The following is a 17,861-nucleotide window of genomic DNA, read 5'->3' as shown; positions in this document are numbered from 1 at the left end:
GCCATTTATAACATTTGATTTTACACTACTTTTTTTTCAGTCCCAACCTTTTTAATAGCCCCGAGAACATTATGCCACTTTGTAATATTTATCTTCTATATTCCTACCAAAATCTCCACATGACTTTTGTTTAGTTACTTTTTTGGGAGTCCCTTGTAATATGACAATTGTAACTCACCATTGAAATATTTCAATTACTGTTGCATCATGCTTTTCACAGTTAAATGGCATGATGCAACAGTTTTTTATTGTTGTAAAGCTTAAATAATAAATGAAATGGTTTGTAATCGCCTTCCAAAGTGCTGTAACATTTTGGCAGGCAACTACAAACTCAAATAACCTCATGGACTGATAGGAACAGCAGTCCAAGAGGTTATTTGATGCTGTCAACAATTGCTTCCTAATTTCCCACAAGCTGCGAGTTCGAATCTCGCGTAAGGCATGGATGTTTGTAAAACATGCATAGGATCTTTCACAGGAGAATGTGAAAGCTCCTATGCAGGAGCTTGCACTTTTTTACTTAGATATAATAATTAAGAAAATATTTTACAATATCATTGAGATTATCACTGTTTACTTAGTCATGTGTAAAGGAAAGATTGTTTAATGTATTAACATTCCATCTTTTTATATTAAAAAGAATCATCTATGTGATATAGTTGCTAAACATGATGACTTTGCTCAAGTACTTTTTTTTGATAGACAAAGAAGAGTTTTAAACATTTTATTTAGCATTTTAAATTAGTAGTAATGTCGCTGTTTGAGTTTAATACATAAATATTTGTTTTTTTGCTAATATTTGTTTTCTAGTTGTATCATTACGGAAAATATAAAAAAGCTATCCTTCAGTTTTCAATTAAAAAAAATGGAATGGATATAAGGGTCTAATCACTGACTATGATACATCACGTATTTATGGAAATGGATTCAAACCTCCACAGGAAAAATATTGCCACTGTTTTGAAAAACAAAAAAAAATTTTAAATATTTAATAACATTTACTAGCGAAACAGTTGTGCATTTAATTAATTATAAATTCAGAACTTTACTGCAGCGAATCAGTTCACTTATTTCTCTCACAAAAAGTCTTAATAATATTGATGAAAAGAAGAACACCAAAAAAAAAAGTTTAAGATGTATGTTTTCGTCTCGCTTATCAAGCAAGGGATGGAGTTTAGTTGCTTCCCAAACTTATGGATGCCAAGGCCAAATTAAATTAACTTTCTTCACTGATGAGGCAGTGAACACGTTTATCTAATGTAGAAATGATTCAAACTTTTGGGGAAATGTCAGCTTTTGATGACATTTCCTCAAAATATCTGTTTATATTACATAAATAAAACCAAAATAACAACGAAGACATTCAACACGTTTTAACTTTTATTTTCAAATTTTGTGGTGTGGTGCTATGGAAAGATCTAAGTAGGATGAAGAGATAACAACAAACAACAAATTATATGACATTATTCATCGATGTAATGATTATTTAATCACGAAACAAAATCACATGAACCCGTTTCTATTCACTCAAACTGTTTTTGAAACAATCAATTCATTGTCGTCACGTTCTAGGAATTGCACAGACTTTATACGGCTTTGGTTGAAGAGAAATTCCAAGATTGCCGTCGAAATTAGGTTTGTCACCAGGTGGCAGCACCAAGTTGAATTTTTGTAGGATGGAAGTGAAGTAGAGGAAAACTTCAACTCTAGCAAGCGGTTCTCCAGGACAGGATCTTTTTCCTGTGAAAAATAAATAAATAAATAATTGAATATATATTAAAGAAAAAAAAACTTAAAAAAAAACTTCGAAATTTCAAATAATAATAATAAAATTAAAAACGTATTTATTATCTTGATTAATACTTGATTTATTTTATTCTTTAATTCTTATTCGGATAACCAGGTATTATGAGATGGTAGAAAGTGTTTTCTGCCTATAAACAAGATAGTTAATCATTTTTAACTGGTATTCCATACCAGTTGAAAAGTTCGGAGACTTTTTTTCTTTTATAAGGATTAAAACAGCTCATATAACACTCTCTTATATTAGTATTTTCTTACCGATGGAAAATGGAATAAAATGCTCTGTTTTGATAATATCTTTGCCATCTTCTGTCAAGAATCTTTCTGGACGGAACATTTCTGGAAGGATCCAATGCTCCGGATTGTAATGGGATGACCATATATTTGCTAAAACGATCGTACCTTTAGGGATGTGGTAATCCTTGACTGTAGTATCGTTGATAGTGCTGAAAGAACAACATAATAATAACATTATACTTTAAACTATCATTTCTTTTTGCCATTTCAACAACTACACTTCCTAAAAACAATATTGAGATTGGTAGCTTGAGTACTTTCCGAAGTTTACACAATAGAAGGCATGAAACAAAATAACATTCAAAACTACAGCATTTCGAACATAATAAAAAAAAATTAAAATAAAAATTAAAATATCTGAGAATCTGTTAAATATATCCAATAGTATATTTTTTTATTTTCTAAAAATAACAGCAACAAACAAACAAAATTTCAAATCAATTTATTGTGTCTCGAAATACAAATAAAAGCATTGCCACCTTTTTAAGTATATCTTTATTTTTTTTAATTAATTAATTAATTTTTTTTAATTTTAATTTTGTGATTATACGCTCTGAAACCATCTGTAATTTTTCTACGTAAACATCCGCTTAGAGCAGGGGTCGCCAAACTTCTTTGACCGTCGACCCCTTCAAGAGTTTCTGACTTTTTATCGATCCCCTCTATTTTACTATTACGTAATAGGACAAGCAAAAGAAGATGCTTATGTGAGTTTTTAGATTGTTTATTTTATAGTTACAGTGTTTATTGTATGTATAATATAGTATATATTATTATATTACTATTACTACTACTACTATTACTATCACTAGTAATATCACTGGTATTACTAGTGATATTACTAGTGATATTGGTCTCTAACTATTTTCATGACCTTGCTCCATCTTACAGGTGCTCTTCATGTGACTGTTCCCACGATTCACTATTAATTGCGTTGTCATTCAGGATGGAGGTAATCCAAATTAACCGAATTAAATATTACCCGTACAATGATGTCTTATATTTTTCTATCGACCCCTAATCGACCCATAAGCCCGAATCTACCCCTAACAATATTATGTCGACCCCTGGGGATCGATAATCGACCACTTTGGCGACCATTGGCTTAGAGCCTCCGTGGCTCAGTCTGCATTTGATCAAAAGAGAAGCAACGGAAGAGAGAAGAAGATAAAGGTTTGGATATAGTTCTGACATATTCAGAGATCAGAACAGAATAGTATTAGAAGGTCACTTTGAAGATGATGATTTGAACATTTTAATTCTTATCTTGTTTGATACAAAGAGCTGAAGGATGGTGAAGACAAATATAGACGAGATGTGTAGTGGAAAAACGTAGACTGGATAAAGATTCCTATAAATCCAGTCTGGAACTTGCTTAAAGTACGTAAATAGTATTGAATCAGCCACAACTAGTGGTAATCGTAGACATTTGTGGAGAATTTTATTTTTCTCACTTAAACTTTTTTTGCTATAAACATGAATGAATTCACAGTATTGAAATGCACTTACTATCGCAGAATATTAACAGGAATGATGGTCCTCCATCTCATAATTTCCATGATTACTGCTTGTGTGTATGGCATCTGAGGATGATCGGTCCAACACGGCATTCTTTCTTGTCCCATCACGTTATCAATTTCTGCCTGAACGCGTTTTTGAACTTCGGGAAAAGCGGCCATTGTCAAAATAATCCATTCGATGGTCGTCCTTACAGTTTCGCTGCCAGCCCCAAAGAATCCTCCGGCCAAAGCCGTCAGCACAATCTCTGCAAAAATGAGTTTGAGACAATTAATTATTCACTGATGAGATCATTTTAAATGTAAATGTTCCATCCCTACAATGAAATATTTCAATGAGATTACCATTTTAAGAGTTTTTCCTTTTTTTTAGGTGTAAGGTTGCAAAACAACAGTACGTTAGTAGCGTAGGTGAGATAAGTTTATTTATGTGCAGAGTGCAAAAAGTGCAAAGTGAAAAAAAAGGATAGAAATTTCTATATTGCGAATAACTCAGCCATAGTAACGAATTGATGTTCGGTTTCAGGTGTTTTCAATGCACTAAATTTTAAGTAAGCTCAATTGACCAACCAGGATGAATGTTTTTTTTTTTCGTGTACAGAGCTCTCTTTTCTCTCTCTCTCTCCATCTATTGACTTACCTTTAAAAGTTGTACTTGGATCAGACTTTTTGTTTTCTATTTCTAGAAGGTAACCATCAATATAATCTCTAATATTATCAGCATCGAATGTCTTTTTATGCTCCTGAATTTCTTCCCTAAAATCAATATAAATACTAATCAAATTTTTACATTTCGTATAAGTAATAAACACTTACATCACCGTTGTTGATATTGTAAATTTTAGTTTTTCGGTTTTATCTGCTTTTTTATCTGTAATTATGTAAGCTTTTAATAATAATAATTTTTTTTCTAAATTACTTTGTAAACATAGCATAGAAATCTGAACCACTTACCGCGTAAATTCTCTAAATCTTTCAATAGTATTCACAAATCTTCGAACTTCGTCCCGTCGAATGATCGTAAGAACTTTTCTAACGAGTGGAAAGAAGTTAACAATTGCTATGGGACCAATATTTTGTGCAATTTCTAACAAAATATCGTTTAACATCCGTCTTTTAGGATCACTGTGGTGCCATCTGTGGCCGAACAAAAGTGATGCAATGTTATTAGACATACTAGACGAAAGCAAAATTCGTAGTTCATTTGGTTCGCCTTTGAGTTCTTTCATGTGGTCCAACAGTTCGCTTATCTCATCCTAAAAGATAAAACAAATCGCTTTATGAAATAAATTACCCATATGAGGTCATAGCATAATTAATAATTAAGCAGTTGGATTAAACACGGAATACATTAATTTTCGTTTTGTTTCGTTTTGGATCAAAAACTGACTAAAACCAAAATTGAGATCGCTCGACATATTTTGGAAGACGTTCTAAGTGCCAATCATCAAATTTAAATTAGGCCAAGGAGAAATTGTTACCATCAATTCGAATTGTTGATCTGCATTGCTAATAATATTGTAAAATGAATTTTTATTATAATGTTTGATTTTAACGATGATTACGTAGTCAATAATTATTTATTATTGATCGCCTATTTATTCAACGGTATTTTACGTAAGTAAAATATCGATCCCTTCTTTTTTTCCCAGACTCCACTAATTCAACATTTATTACAAACTTAATAAAACAAAGCATCTTTCCATATCGAATTTAGTAAGAAGATTGAAAAATCCTTTTCCAATTTCCTTTTGATTGGAAAAACCTTGATCGTGAATGTGAGTTATATGGTCACACATAGGGAAACAGCAGATAGTAATTTGTGCCTTCAAAAAATTCCAATTTTTCATCCCCGAACAGTTAACTCTTTTAATATTTTAATATTCCAACATACTTTCATATGTTAGAATGCCTTCAAAAAATTCTTCGAAGAAATTCTTTGAAAAAAAAAAAAAAAGAATTTAACCAATATTTTTAAAGAACTATGAAATGGTTAGACGCTAAGAACACATAGAGAGAAAGCCATAACTAAAACCGAGAATGTAAACACGCATTTCAAAAGCGATCATTTCAAGCCTGAATAATAATAATAATAATAATAATTAAAATAAACATGAATAAATCTTTCAAAGTAATCAGCACAGAAGGGAAAATTAGAAATTTCGATTTCAGTGTGGAGAATTAATGTGAAAGCAGCTAAAGCCATGAGATGTTACGCGTGTCTGTCAGCCTATCTGTCTTCCCTGCCTTTTTGTCTGTTTGTGTTGTGATGAATTTGAGCGTCCTTGATAAAGGAAAAAAAAAAAAATCGGATAACTTCGTCTGAGACTAAATCAGTTAAATTCTTGAAAATTCCCGGAGAGTATACTTGCATCCTTTATATGGTTTTAATCTACGTCTGTCCATCTAAGCAGTAAATACTGTTCTTTCGACAAAAATTAGCAGATTGACGTTTTCGTTTCGCTTTAAACCTATTTTATATTTTAAGAAAACATTTGAATACTCAGTTATAAAGTAATGTTAATATTTCTGGAAAATAAAAACATATACAAGCAATACTTTTTTTAATTTGATTTTATGTTATCACTTCCATATATGTCAAACCAACACACTGAGAACCATGGTATCTATTGCACTAATTTAAACCATGACTAAATAAAGTTGTTCTAATAGAAGCAAACTCATAATAAAAAAAGAAACAGTTGGTTGTATATCAAGATTAATCTCCAATCTTACTCTGAAAATCTCCTCTCAAGAGATTTTCAGAGTAAGTTCTCCTAAAAATTTAGTATATCATTTAGTTACTATTAGCTTGAAAAGCTAATAGTAACTAAATGATCTTACAACCAAACATTTCAACAAATTCTCGATATAATAATAAAAAAAAATCATCTAACGCCTTTTTATTCCCGTATACGGGGAGTAGGCGAGGCCATTTAGCCCTATCTAACTTTTGGAGACTTAGTGGGCAGTTCAATCTCCACTGGTACCCAATCAGAGATAGATGGCCCAAGGATATCACTAATTAAGCGGTACAGGGTGAAGAGAGACGGCTCAAATGTGCCGCCATCTCGTGGTCCCTAACCCTAACACAATATATTTAATGTCTGAAATAATGTGGGTTCTACGGTCGATTTTCTTGAGTTTACGGGACGAAAAACCCGAGTTTCCGGGAGGAAAAACACGCTTGCCCGTGCCAGAAATCGACTAACTCGGGAACCGGTCGAAAAAAGGCTTAGAAAAATTTCCTCTAGTGGCCGACTAGACTCGAAACCAAATCCTCCTTCGTGCGGCCAAGCGCCGTGGTATACTGTAATATTAAAACGACATATTTGGTGAAAAATTAAATATCATTTGATTATCATCAGATAGTCAGGCATAATGTTTACGTATCCAAAAGGCACAGTGTTTACTGTCTGAAGGCAAACGCTTTTGTGATTACTTTTACCAACAACGTGCGTGGTTATTGCCCATGCAATGCATAGGGATATCTATATGGTCATCCGAGTGAAAATGAAGGCAGTGAACGACGAGGTATTGGTAACAAAACAGTGAAAACACATTTGACGATATTTTTAACACTACACAAATGTCTTGCATTCATTTTATTCAACGTTTAAGATAATAACATTGATAATGGGTCATCGTTGCTCAAAGCGATATCAGAGTGCATGTTTAGTGCCACAACCAAATATTTACAACGTCAATGTCACCAATGGCATGGATATATCGTACAGTGATGTCCATTGTACCTATAAAAATGAATATGACGAGAACCCATCCAGTATTAACTTTGATATACAGATAACGAACACGATGCTTCAAGTATGATTGAACACGTTTTACAAACAAAAATAAAGTTCAATAAAGCGAATTAAATTAATACATGTATAAATAAAAATAATCTGACACTTTTTATTCTCCAAAGGTAGTAGGCAAAATTTTTTTGATTATCATTAGTAAGACAGTTTCTATTCTTAGTCGTAAGTGATATTCAAGTTTATAATGGCCAATTAATTTGAATATATCAAGGAGCGACTTTAGGAATCTACCACCCACTTGTGACCCCGAACCCTAATACTCGTATTGTTGTTCGTTTCTCTTTATATATTATTTTTATGAGGTTATTTTGGAGATCCTCACTGACAAAAGACGTCTCATCATGATAACTGCCTGTTATCGTAATTTAAACAGACATTTAGAAATGACAAACAAAACGAAATTAAAATGAAAATATAAGGATATACTCTACCTTGATGTGATGTTCTATTTTACTCTTTCCAAGACCAAGATCACGTAACATATGCAATGAAAATCTTCGCTGTTCCTTCCATTGTGGTCCGTTGATGGCTCCAAGTCCTAATGAAAATGTATGTAAATATTTGATATGCAGTGTGGAGTAAAATGCTGTACTTAATGGGAAAAAAATTGCTACAATTAAATTCATACTTACTAAAACATGTAATCTAAAGAGTCTTCTAGTATTGTAAAATCCACATTCAATTCTTCTCTAATTCTTCTGTTTTTTCAAGGACTGTTTCAACGACAAAAGCATAGGTGTCAAAAGTTTAGTCATGCCCAGAAATTATGTAAAGCGGAATTTAAATTTTTGAAATGTGGGGACAGCCACCCAACCAATATCTGCACAAAGCCAAAAACCACCCCGGCTAAATGCGCCAATTGCGGTGGTCCCCATCCTGCCATCTACAAGGGATGCATTCAGCACCCAAAAATAGACCGATGGAATCAACCAAACAGTCCTCTTCCTCTAGTATAGCATTGTGGAAATGGCGTTTGCATCTAGGCAGCCCGAACAAAGAATCGCGTGAGTTCAATTGTAATCACTGACTAAAGGAACTGTCTCTTAGCCTTTCTTCGACCATTTACGAAGTTAGTTGATCTCTGTGAGGGCAAGTAGAATTCTTTTCCTCCTGGAAACTTGCGTTTTAATCCCGTAATAATTCAACAAAAATCAAAGAACTAACACTATTTCGGACAATAATATCTAGTGTTATTCTTTACGAGGTGAGATGGCGGTAGTTGCCTGGAATAAATATGGACGTCAGAAAAAAAATGTCTAATGGGTTTTGAGTTTTGGTTTGCGTTTATTATTTATTATGTGTCTTTAAGATCATGCAATTTTGAATCAGTGCTCTTATCAAAACAGTTCAGAGTCCTGCAGCAATGCCGGTAAGACTACAACTGCACGGTAAGCAGTTTTCTGTTTTTTTTAAGCTCCACATTGACAGATATGGAACAGCAGCCGAACGAGACAACGTTTGAAGAAGTATATCGGGAATTTATCAGACTGGGCGAGCTGCTCAACAAAAATTGGCCAGGAAAGGTGAAACTTTATGATACGTTCCCCCCGGCAAGTGTCATAGACGTTGACGCTGAGATTATGGAAGATCAGTGAGAATCGGCAAACCCCACTATTTCTGATTTTCAAGAAGTCCGCGAACGCAAAAAGCGGAGAACAATAGATGAACCACTCAAAGACAATATAAAGGAACAACACGATCAAGTTTCGGACTCCACTGCTTCTCCCAGAGAAAAGGTGCCTCCGATTATATTACGAGAGAAGCAGAGATGGGAAGCTTTAAGATCAACAATGTCCAACCTACACACTGGCTATGTAAAGGCCAAAAATGTGGACGAAGGAATAAAGATATATCCTGCAATGGTGATAGACTACAGCCGACTAACAAAAGAAATGGACAATAGAGGTATTCAATATCATACCTTTTCGCTCAGCTCGGATAAAAATTTAAAAGTGGTCCTCCGTTGCGTCTGTGAAGACATTGATACAGAAGATATAGTGGCTGATCTTAATTTGCAAGATCTACCTCCTGTTAAGGTCAGCAGAATGTACAGATCCAACAAATCTCCCATGCCGTTAGTCCTCGTAGAGATCCATAGCATATATAAAAATATCTACAACTTGAAAGCAATCTGCGGACCCATTGTCACACCAGAGCCACTCCGAAAAAGGGCATCTTCTGGGCCGTGCCATAGGTGTCAAAAGTTTAGTCATGCCCAGAAATTATGTAAAGCGGAATTTAAATTTTTGAAATGTGGGGACAGCCACCCAACCAATATCTGCACAAAGCCAAAAACCACCCCGGCTCAATGCGCCAATTGCGGTGGTCCCCATTCTGCCATCTACAAGGTATGCATTCAGCACCCAAAAAATAGACCGATGGAATCAACCAAACAGTCCTCTTCCTCTAGTACAAGAACACCAGCGGCCCCTGCACCACAGCCAGAGGCTCAGTTCCACAGTAAGAGACCTTCAAAGATAGAGTGAACCAAAAGCAAACAAGAAGTTATGCTGACGTGGCCCATACAAACAAATCAGCATCTACAAACCTAACAGCTGTTACTATAGTCTCTCTCTTGCCAACATGCTACAATACTTCAGCTTGTCAAAGCTGAAGTCTTGTAGCATGACTTCAGCCTCCAACAAAAGATTTCTCCGCGAAACACAGGTCATCCTCACAGCGCTAATTGATGAGTAGAAACAAACTTATTCCAGCCTCTTCGCAGATCACTGCGTGGAATGCAAATGGCCTAAGAAACAAAATTCTGGAGCTTCAAGACTTCACTAACAGATATCAACCAGATGTTATGTTAATCAGCGAATCTCATCTAAGACCCTCAGTAATCCTAAAATAAGGGGTTTCCGCCTATACAGAAATGACAGATTGGTCTGCAGAGGTGGTGGTGGCACTGCCATCTTCATTAAAAACTACATCAAGCACAGTTCTGTGACCAACCCTCCAAGCACTAATCTTGAGATCACTGGCATGGAGGTGTTCACCAGCTCGGGTGGCAGACTGAAAATATACTTTGCTTACAACCCACCCCTATAAACTCTATTACACTCTGAACTAAATGCCATCTTATGCGTCAAAGAACCCACAGTTATAGCCGGGGATCTGAACTCCACGCATCCTGCATGGAATTGCAGATCCACCAACAGAAGAACGGTTGCATCCTTTCCAACTTCATAGGATCACACAATGCTGTTGTGGCAGGCCCCACCGAACCAACTCATCTTAGTACGTTTGGAACTGCGGACATCCTGGATATAGCCATCCTGCGGGAAATTAATCTTCAATACAGCCTAAGATCATTAAATGAGTTGTCATATGGTCACAACCCAATACTACTTCAGATAGGAAGATAAGAATACCTGTCTCCTCCCCTTCACTCCTATATATCGTGGGAAAGATTGTCGGAAGTGCTCACGGATAGTATTGGCCCTGTTCCTCACATACATACAAAAGAAGACATAGAATCTACAATTACAAGCCTCTCCCAACTAATTAACTCCATCATAACGGTAGCCACCTTCTACAAATCTGTCCGCAAGCCTGGTCGTCTGCCTTAAGACATCATGAACTTGATCAGGGAAAAAAAACAGAGCCAGGAAAAAATTTCGTAACATTCGTGCGCCACAAGAGAAAACAAATCTAAACACACTTACTGGAGCTGTGAGAGATGCACTCCAGGCTCACAGAGACCATCTATGGGAAGACAAATTAGCCTCTATCTCGCCTACTGATCACTCTCTCTCTCTCTGGAAATTACTAAGAAACATCAAAAACAAAGGCAAATCTCTTCCCCAGGGCCTTGTACACGTTGATGCGGACAAGGCGGAGGCCATGGCAAGAAATTTGGAAGAGCAGTGCAAACCTGCATATGGAAATCTAGACTTCAATCATATATACAAAATTCACAGACAGGTCAGACACCACTCAAACTTCCTGATAGCAGTGCTGACAATATTGCACCCACATCACCTGTTGAATTACATAATATTATTAAAAAACTAAAGAACAATAAAGCTCCTGGACCAGACGGCATCTCCAATAAGGTGATCAAGCTGTTGCCTCGAAAAGCTGTAGTGCACCTGACCATTATAATAAATGCAATCTTAAGATTTCACTCTTTTCCTTCCACCTAGAAACTGGCTGATGTAATCCCTATACATAAGCCAGGCAAGGAACCACACCTACTGCAAAAGTATCGTCCAATCAGTCTTATCTCCAACCTGGGCAAGATTGCGGAGAAGGTCAGTCTCACGACTCCAAACCTCAGTAGATGACCTAAACATCCTCTCGAAAGAACAGTTCAGTTTTCGGCAACACCATAATACTACCCAGCAAATCCACAGAATTGTGGAATACATCACCAGCAGCTATAACTGGCTCCAGTGCACAGAGCTGTTTTTCTAGACCTATCCAAAGCATTTGACAAAATCTGGCATTTCGGAATCCTACACAAACTTATCTCATCCGGTATCTCACTAAAATGGTTCATCTAATCTGTTCATATTTTCAGAATATATCAATACAAGTCAAAATCAATGGTTCTACCTCATCCCAGCGCCATATTTTTGCTGGAATGCCGCAGGGATCCCTACTAGCTCCATTGCTCTTTTCTGTATACATGTCGGACATCCAGCACAATCCGATGTCTTCTATTTTGGTCCTGTATGCGGATGATACAGCAATACTAACCAGATCTCCCTGACTCCATTTCATTACCAGAAAGATTCAAATAAACATTCTAAAGTTGGAGGGTTGGTTCTCCAAATGGAGACTGGAAGTCAACCCCCCAAAAAAGCTCAGCCCTTCTTTTCTCGAAAAGGCCAATATCTCCTGCAGGGGGTGTATTACTGTTCAATACTAAAATTCCCTGGCAGACAGAAACAAAATACCTGAGTGTAATTCTCGACAAAAAGCTATCTTTCAACTAACACATCAAGTCTACGTGCGCAAAGGCATCTAAAGCCATCACTCAAATCTATCCGCTAATTAATAGAAATAGCAAGCTAAGTAACAGAATCAAATTGCAACTATACCAGATGACGATTCGTCCTATAATCACCTACGCCTTTCCAGCCTGGAGCTACACCTCTAATATTAACATTATCAAAATACGACGAGTGCAGAACAAATGCTTGAGAATGATTCTGAACGCCCAGTGGTATGTTAGAAACAATCGACTTCATAGAGATACAAATATTCCCTATATTTTCTGTTTCCTACAAACTTTAGCATCTAAGTTCTTCCTAAAGATGTCCATACACCCCAACGATTTGGTTCAGCGAGCTGCAGCATACGAGGCAACGGACATATTCAAACATAGAAGACCAAAAGCTATTTTAACCTCCTGTAGCGATGCATAATCTCCATGCCCATTCAGGGCGAGCAAACTGCTTATAAATTTCACCCTCACTGTAACCACAACAGATAGTGGGGAATATGAAAAGCATCTTGCTTCACCTCTAAAGACACAAATGTCAATTGTCAAAGTTTCTGATGTCCATATTTTGTTCATTGTCGAAGAATAAAAGGGACTGTATCAATTTTAATTATTTGAAATTCATAAATTCTAGTGTTTGAAAATTTGTATTGCCTGATTGATAAATAATTAGAATAATTTAGATATGATTTGATTATACTTAGAAATCACCTGAATACTAAATGCAAATCCATACGTTAACAGTTCGAAGTAAGATTGATTTCTAGCATTGTTAGCACAGTTTGCTGTGTGATATTATTGTAGCCATAGAAATGGGAAAAAGATTGTGATAAGAAGAATCTGCAGGACAAACTTTTTATACTTTTATATATCAAAGTGTGTAAAACAGTGATAACAATGATAACCACTATAATCCTTCTAACAAGGACAAAGTAAGCAAGGTCAAAATGTGTAGATATTCAACATTACATTTTATTACCAAACTATATTCATTTATACTTACTCTCTACCTCTTCCTCTATTAAAGGAGAACCTGGGGGTCTGCCAATAAAGGACTCCTTATTGAAAGCTTCTTTTATAACGTCAAGCTCTGCGAGAACAACCACATAACGACTTCCGATGTATAAGCTTGAAAAAGACAATAAATAAATAAATAAAATGATAATGATGTAAAGCCGCTGGTCTCTACAAAGACAGTAACTAATTACTTATTAAAATAGTACTCTACTAAGGAATAAAGCTTGTTCAAGTTCGACTTACATTATTAACGCAACTTGGCAAGACTAAAAAATATAGAAATGCTGAAAACCCATTTTCAGCATTTCAGTATTTGATAAGCAGGTGGTGAATTTTCCTCCCACAAAAACAGACAGATTAGCTGAAGATACTTGCAGTTATCACAAAGGATAACCATGCAATCTGAAATAACAACAGCACTAAACTAGAAATCAGCTTCATCATTAATTTGCAACTTTTTTTGCGGATTTCCTAAGCTGCAATGCTCAAGTGAGCAATGCCATTAATTACAGATGAAACTGACTTCTAGTTTAGTGCTGTTGTTATTTCAGATTGCATAAAATGACATAGTGGAACAATATTTCATCGAAAGAGGTCATACTGCAGCATTTTTGTGGTAGTCAATGTTTCTTGAACTGGTCAATGTTTTTCTTGATGATGCCAATAAACTGGTGATCATAAAGATTGCACATATTTTGTGGTCTGGTTGGCTGAGAGATTAGTGAATCCGCTCTCCAGGCAGAAGAATGTTCAAACCTCGAAGACGACATTCATCTTTGTGAATATCTTCAGATGGGAAACGAATTTCATTTCTTGTTCTATGACTAAAACTACTTACTGGAGGAAACCTCCATAGCTCAGTTGATAGGTTGAAAAGACTCAGATTACAATCCCGTATAAGACGCAGAAAATCTTTTTAAGGACTTTACAACGCAGATGAAGGTGAGCTAGCTTGTCTCGTATGAAGGTTTTCTTTCACACAGAAATGCGGGTTTTTTTATCCCGTAAAACGAACAGGTCAGCCAGAAGAACATCCCACAATTTTTTTTAAATAATACACTAATCTCATAGCCTTAGTTTCGGGTGAAAATGTTTCATATTTCTTCTCAAGAGTAGGAGTTCCGGATTTTCCATCCCTTAACCCACTCCTAATACTAAACTTTAATGAAATATAGGTGTACAACTTTTCATGGGTGGGATTCGCATAAATAAATAAATGTGTACAGTCCAAAATGATTATAGTTTCCTAATTGCACAACTCATAATGAAATTGACATCACTTGCAAATTGGTCGCAATTAAAAGCATGTGGTTTGGAATAGATTTCATAAGGTATTGGATTGCATCTAATTCTACAACATATCACGCGTTCACCATAGTCCTTTAACTCTCTCAGATTTAACGGAAGAGGACTTTTCTCCGGATATGCTTTTATAACATGTCCCATACATTCTCAATAAAGTTCACATCCAGGATTTCTGGTCGCCAGGGAAGATGGTGGAAGTCGCTGTCATGCTCACTCAATCACTGCTGAACAATTCTTGGTCGATGGACGCGAGGATGCGCAATTCTTGCGCATTGTTGTCCATGAAACAAAACCGTCACCTGCTGGATAAAAAGTCAACATTGTAGGATGGACTTGATCGGCAATAATGTTCACATTTTCTTTGGAGGACACCCTTCCAGCATAGTTTCGTAAGATATGGGTGGGGGCACAGCCTTCATTAAATGCTTCGGTCAATTGCTGGACACATGAAGTTCCGTTTGTCTCTACCAGCTTTCTGAGATTGCGGTGATCTCTTTCTTAACAGATTATCTTAGGACTCCAGTTAGACAAGCAATGTGGGTTATTTTCCAACTGATTAAACATCCGAGATATTTTAACTTTCGAGAAACCAATCAGCTCTGCTGTTTTCAAATTCGTGGCTCCAGCCAGACGAACACCAACAACACGCCCTTTAGCGATCTCCGACAGATCCTTGTTTTTCCCGTTGTAGTCAACACTTTTGATAATTACTGACCAGCAATATTCCTAAATAGTTGCCTAGAACATGGTAACGCATATGACCAAGTATTTTTCATATCAGCTGCTTAAGTGACTTTTACATCATCTGCATAAAGGTTTCTAATTTCGTGGTCGGTATGGACAGTTGAATTCAATAAACAACATTACCGGTTTACATATCCGGTGCTCTAAAATCAAACGCGTTAAGTGACTAGTGGTCATACACCATTTCGGTCTATATATAAATATTAAAATATTAAGTGCTTTGACACTTTTAAGTACAAAACAAAAGTCATCACTAAATCCTTAAATGCCTGTGAACCGAGATACCAAAGAATTTTTACTACATGAAATTTACTCTATACTATAAAATGATAAGCTGAAATTGGAAACGGATGTGACGTCGGCTTGAAACGGATGTAGGCTGTAACGTTTTTGTGTGACGCTTTTGTGTAACGTTTTTATGTAACGTTTTTTGAAACTTTTTGTAATGTTTTTGTAACTTTTTTGTGTAATTTTTTGTAACGTTTTAGTGACTTTTTTTTGTAATGTTTTTGTAACGTTTTTGTGTAACGTTTTTATCAAGTCATTTGAAATGTTTTGAAACTCAGGGGCTACCCTGAGCGTAGAGTCATCAGAATTCAAGGAGAATCGGCCTACCAGTCTGGAACACGGGGGGTTGGGCGCCTTAGGCGTCAGGGGGAGAATCCCCCTAGTAAAAATATAATGAATCATTTTTCGCCTTGTTTTTATTCTCCAAAGATAGCAGCTGGAGCTTCCATAGCGCTGACTTTGAGAAATTAGGCTTAGCTCCCAATTTTCAAGTTTATTTAGTTCTCAGTACTAAATTTCAAAAAATTTTCAGTACTAAATTTTAGTACTCAGATTCAAGTTTATTTAGTACATAGCCATCCAGTAGTTGAACTCCTAGTTAAGAATGATTATGAATGACCTGGAGGCAAATTATTGCAGACCACTGTCTCTTCTCGTGATTCTAAACCCTAACTCTCATTTATTGTCTGGAATGATGTGAGTCCTATGGTCGATTTATCTGAGCTGCGAGTTTAAAAAACTGAATTTTCACCAAAAAAAAAAAAATCTGCTTGTCTTGTCTGTGTCCATGACCTACCAACTCGGGACTGAAGAATGACCTAGAAAAGTCCTCTAGATAGCAAATTGAACTGAACTTAGAGTCTTTCGTTTGAGGGATGATAATATTATGGAAACATGAACGCTACCACAGGCCTGGCCATCTGTTACATATATTAGAATAGGACATTAGAATATAATACGTAGGCCATTTAACTGTTATATCCCATATACGCATTGTAAAATCCTGGTCTGGATAAGCTCGTACAATCAATAGTTCATAGCATTCGTGTTTGAAAAAACGTAACAAGTTCGCATAAAAAAGACTGAAATAACAGCTTACCACTAACTGTTTAATTTTTAATAAGTCAGTGATGATAAAGATTGTCTAGGTCAGGGCTGGGGAACTTAAGGCACGCGCACTAAAGGTCACACGCGTGAAGATTTTCTTGGAACGCGCGCACTTTGCTGTCCCACGCTAGACAGCACGGCTGCCATACACTTTTGAATTCTAACGATCTCATGCAGGACCGTAAATTATTATTATTATTATTATTATTATTATTATTATTATTATTATTATTATTATTATTATTATTATTATTATTATTGTGACACCTCCAAGGAGTCCAACGACTCAACTACTAACCGCGCTCAAACTTGCTTAACTTTTTGCGTGAGCCATTAGTAGCAGAGGCTCTGTCAATCGACCAACCTTGTTTCAAATAGTTATAACTACGTCGTTGCTACTCTGAGGTTTCAAAGATTATTCTCAATATTGAAAACCGTTTACTGATGAGTATTATATGGGATTTGGTTGTCATTTGTTAGGTTGATTGTTTGGGTGGTTTCACTACATTCAGAATGTAGATGTCTGATCTTAAGTGTGATCTGCATACAGTTCGTATATCAAAAAGTAAACTCCGACTGTCGTTATGCTGTTATACATGTTTCTTCAAGAAACTAAAAAAAAAGAAACATACATTACTAGCTTACCTGAAGACACTGCCATACTTTTTCCTTAGTTCTTCTAATTTGAGATACGGTTTCTGAGTAAGAAACGGTAAGTAACCGACAAACGGAAGTCCAATAGGTCCTGGAGGACGCTTCAAACGCTGAAGATTAAGCAGCAGATTTCCAACTACTAAAACAATACAGGAAAGAATCAACGCAGCAGAAAAAGTATTCTCATCAGCCCAAGCATAAAAATCCTGAACGAATTTAGGCAACTGTAGCAACATGGTCATTAACTTTCTTTCTGTATACAGCTGACGTAGCCTTCAGCGGTGATACTGTTATTTTCAAGAGCACTTTTCAATTTGATTATGACTGGCACGTGTTTCGAGTGTTTACTGAGATCTG

At 36.0% G+C, this 17,861-nt stretch overlaps 1 protein-coding gene across 1 annotated transcript; it reads right to left on the bottom strand.

Moving 5' to 3' along the window:
* Nucleotides 1-1,358: 1,358 nt before the first annotated feature.
* On the bottom strand, nucleotides 1,359-17,834 carry LOC150097689 (cytochrome P450 2J4-like). Its single transcript, XM_090406825.1, has 8 exons — nucleotides 17,496-17,834; nucleotides 13,393-13,517; nucleotides 7,870-7,976; nucleotides 4,572-4,873; nucleotides 4,258-4,373; nucleotides 3,610-3,865; nucleotides 2,062-2,249; nucleotides 1,359-1,740 (listed from the first exon to the last, which is right to left on the bottom strand). The coding sequence occupies exons 1-8, from the start codon at nucleotides 17,744-17,746 to the stop codon at nucleotides 1,562-1,564; spliced, it is 1,524 nt and encodes a 507-aa protein (XP_090262951.1). The 5' UTR covers nucleotides 17,747-17,834; the 3' UTR covers nucleotides 1,359-1,561.
* Nucleotides 17,835-17,861: the final 27 nt, after the last annotated feature.

The sequence above is a fragment of the Typopeltis vanoorti genome, chromosome 17, assembly GCF_054136105.1.
Source record: "Typopeltis vanoorti isolate ZY-2024b chromosome 17, IOZ_Tvanoo_1.0, whole genome shotgun sequence".
In the NCBI taxonomy this organism is placed as follows: domain Eukaryota; kingdom Metazoa; phylum Arthropoda; class Arachnida; order Uropygi; family Thelyphonidae; genus Typopeltis; species Typopeltis vanoorti.
The sequence above is the reverse complement of the archived record's forward strand: the minus strand, read 5'-3'. Positions and strand labels throughout refer to the sequence as shown.

Coding starts and splice junctions, on each gene's coding strand:
- LOC150097689 (XM_090406825.1), bottom strand. CDS start 17,746: ATGACCATGTTGCTACAGTTGCCTAAATTCGTTCAGGATTTTTATGCT. Junction 4,374..4,571: donor AGATTTAGAGAATTTACGCG/GTAAGTGGTTCA, acceptor TATTGATTTTAG/GGAAGAAATTCAGGAGCATA. Junction 2,250..3,609: donor CCTGTTAATATTCTGCGATA/GTAAGTGCATTT, acceptor TTGTTCTTTCAG/CACTATCAACGATACTACAG.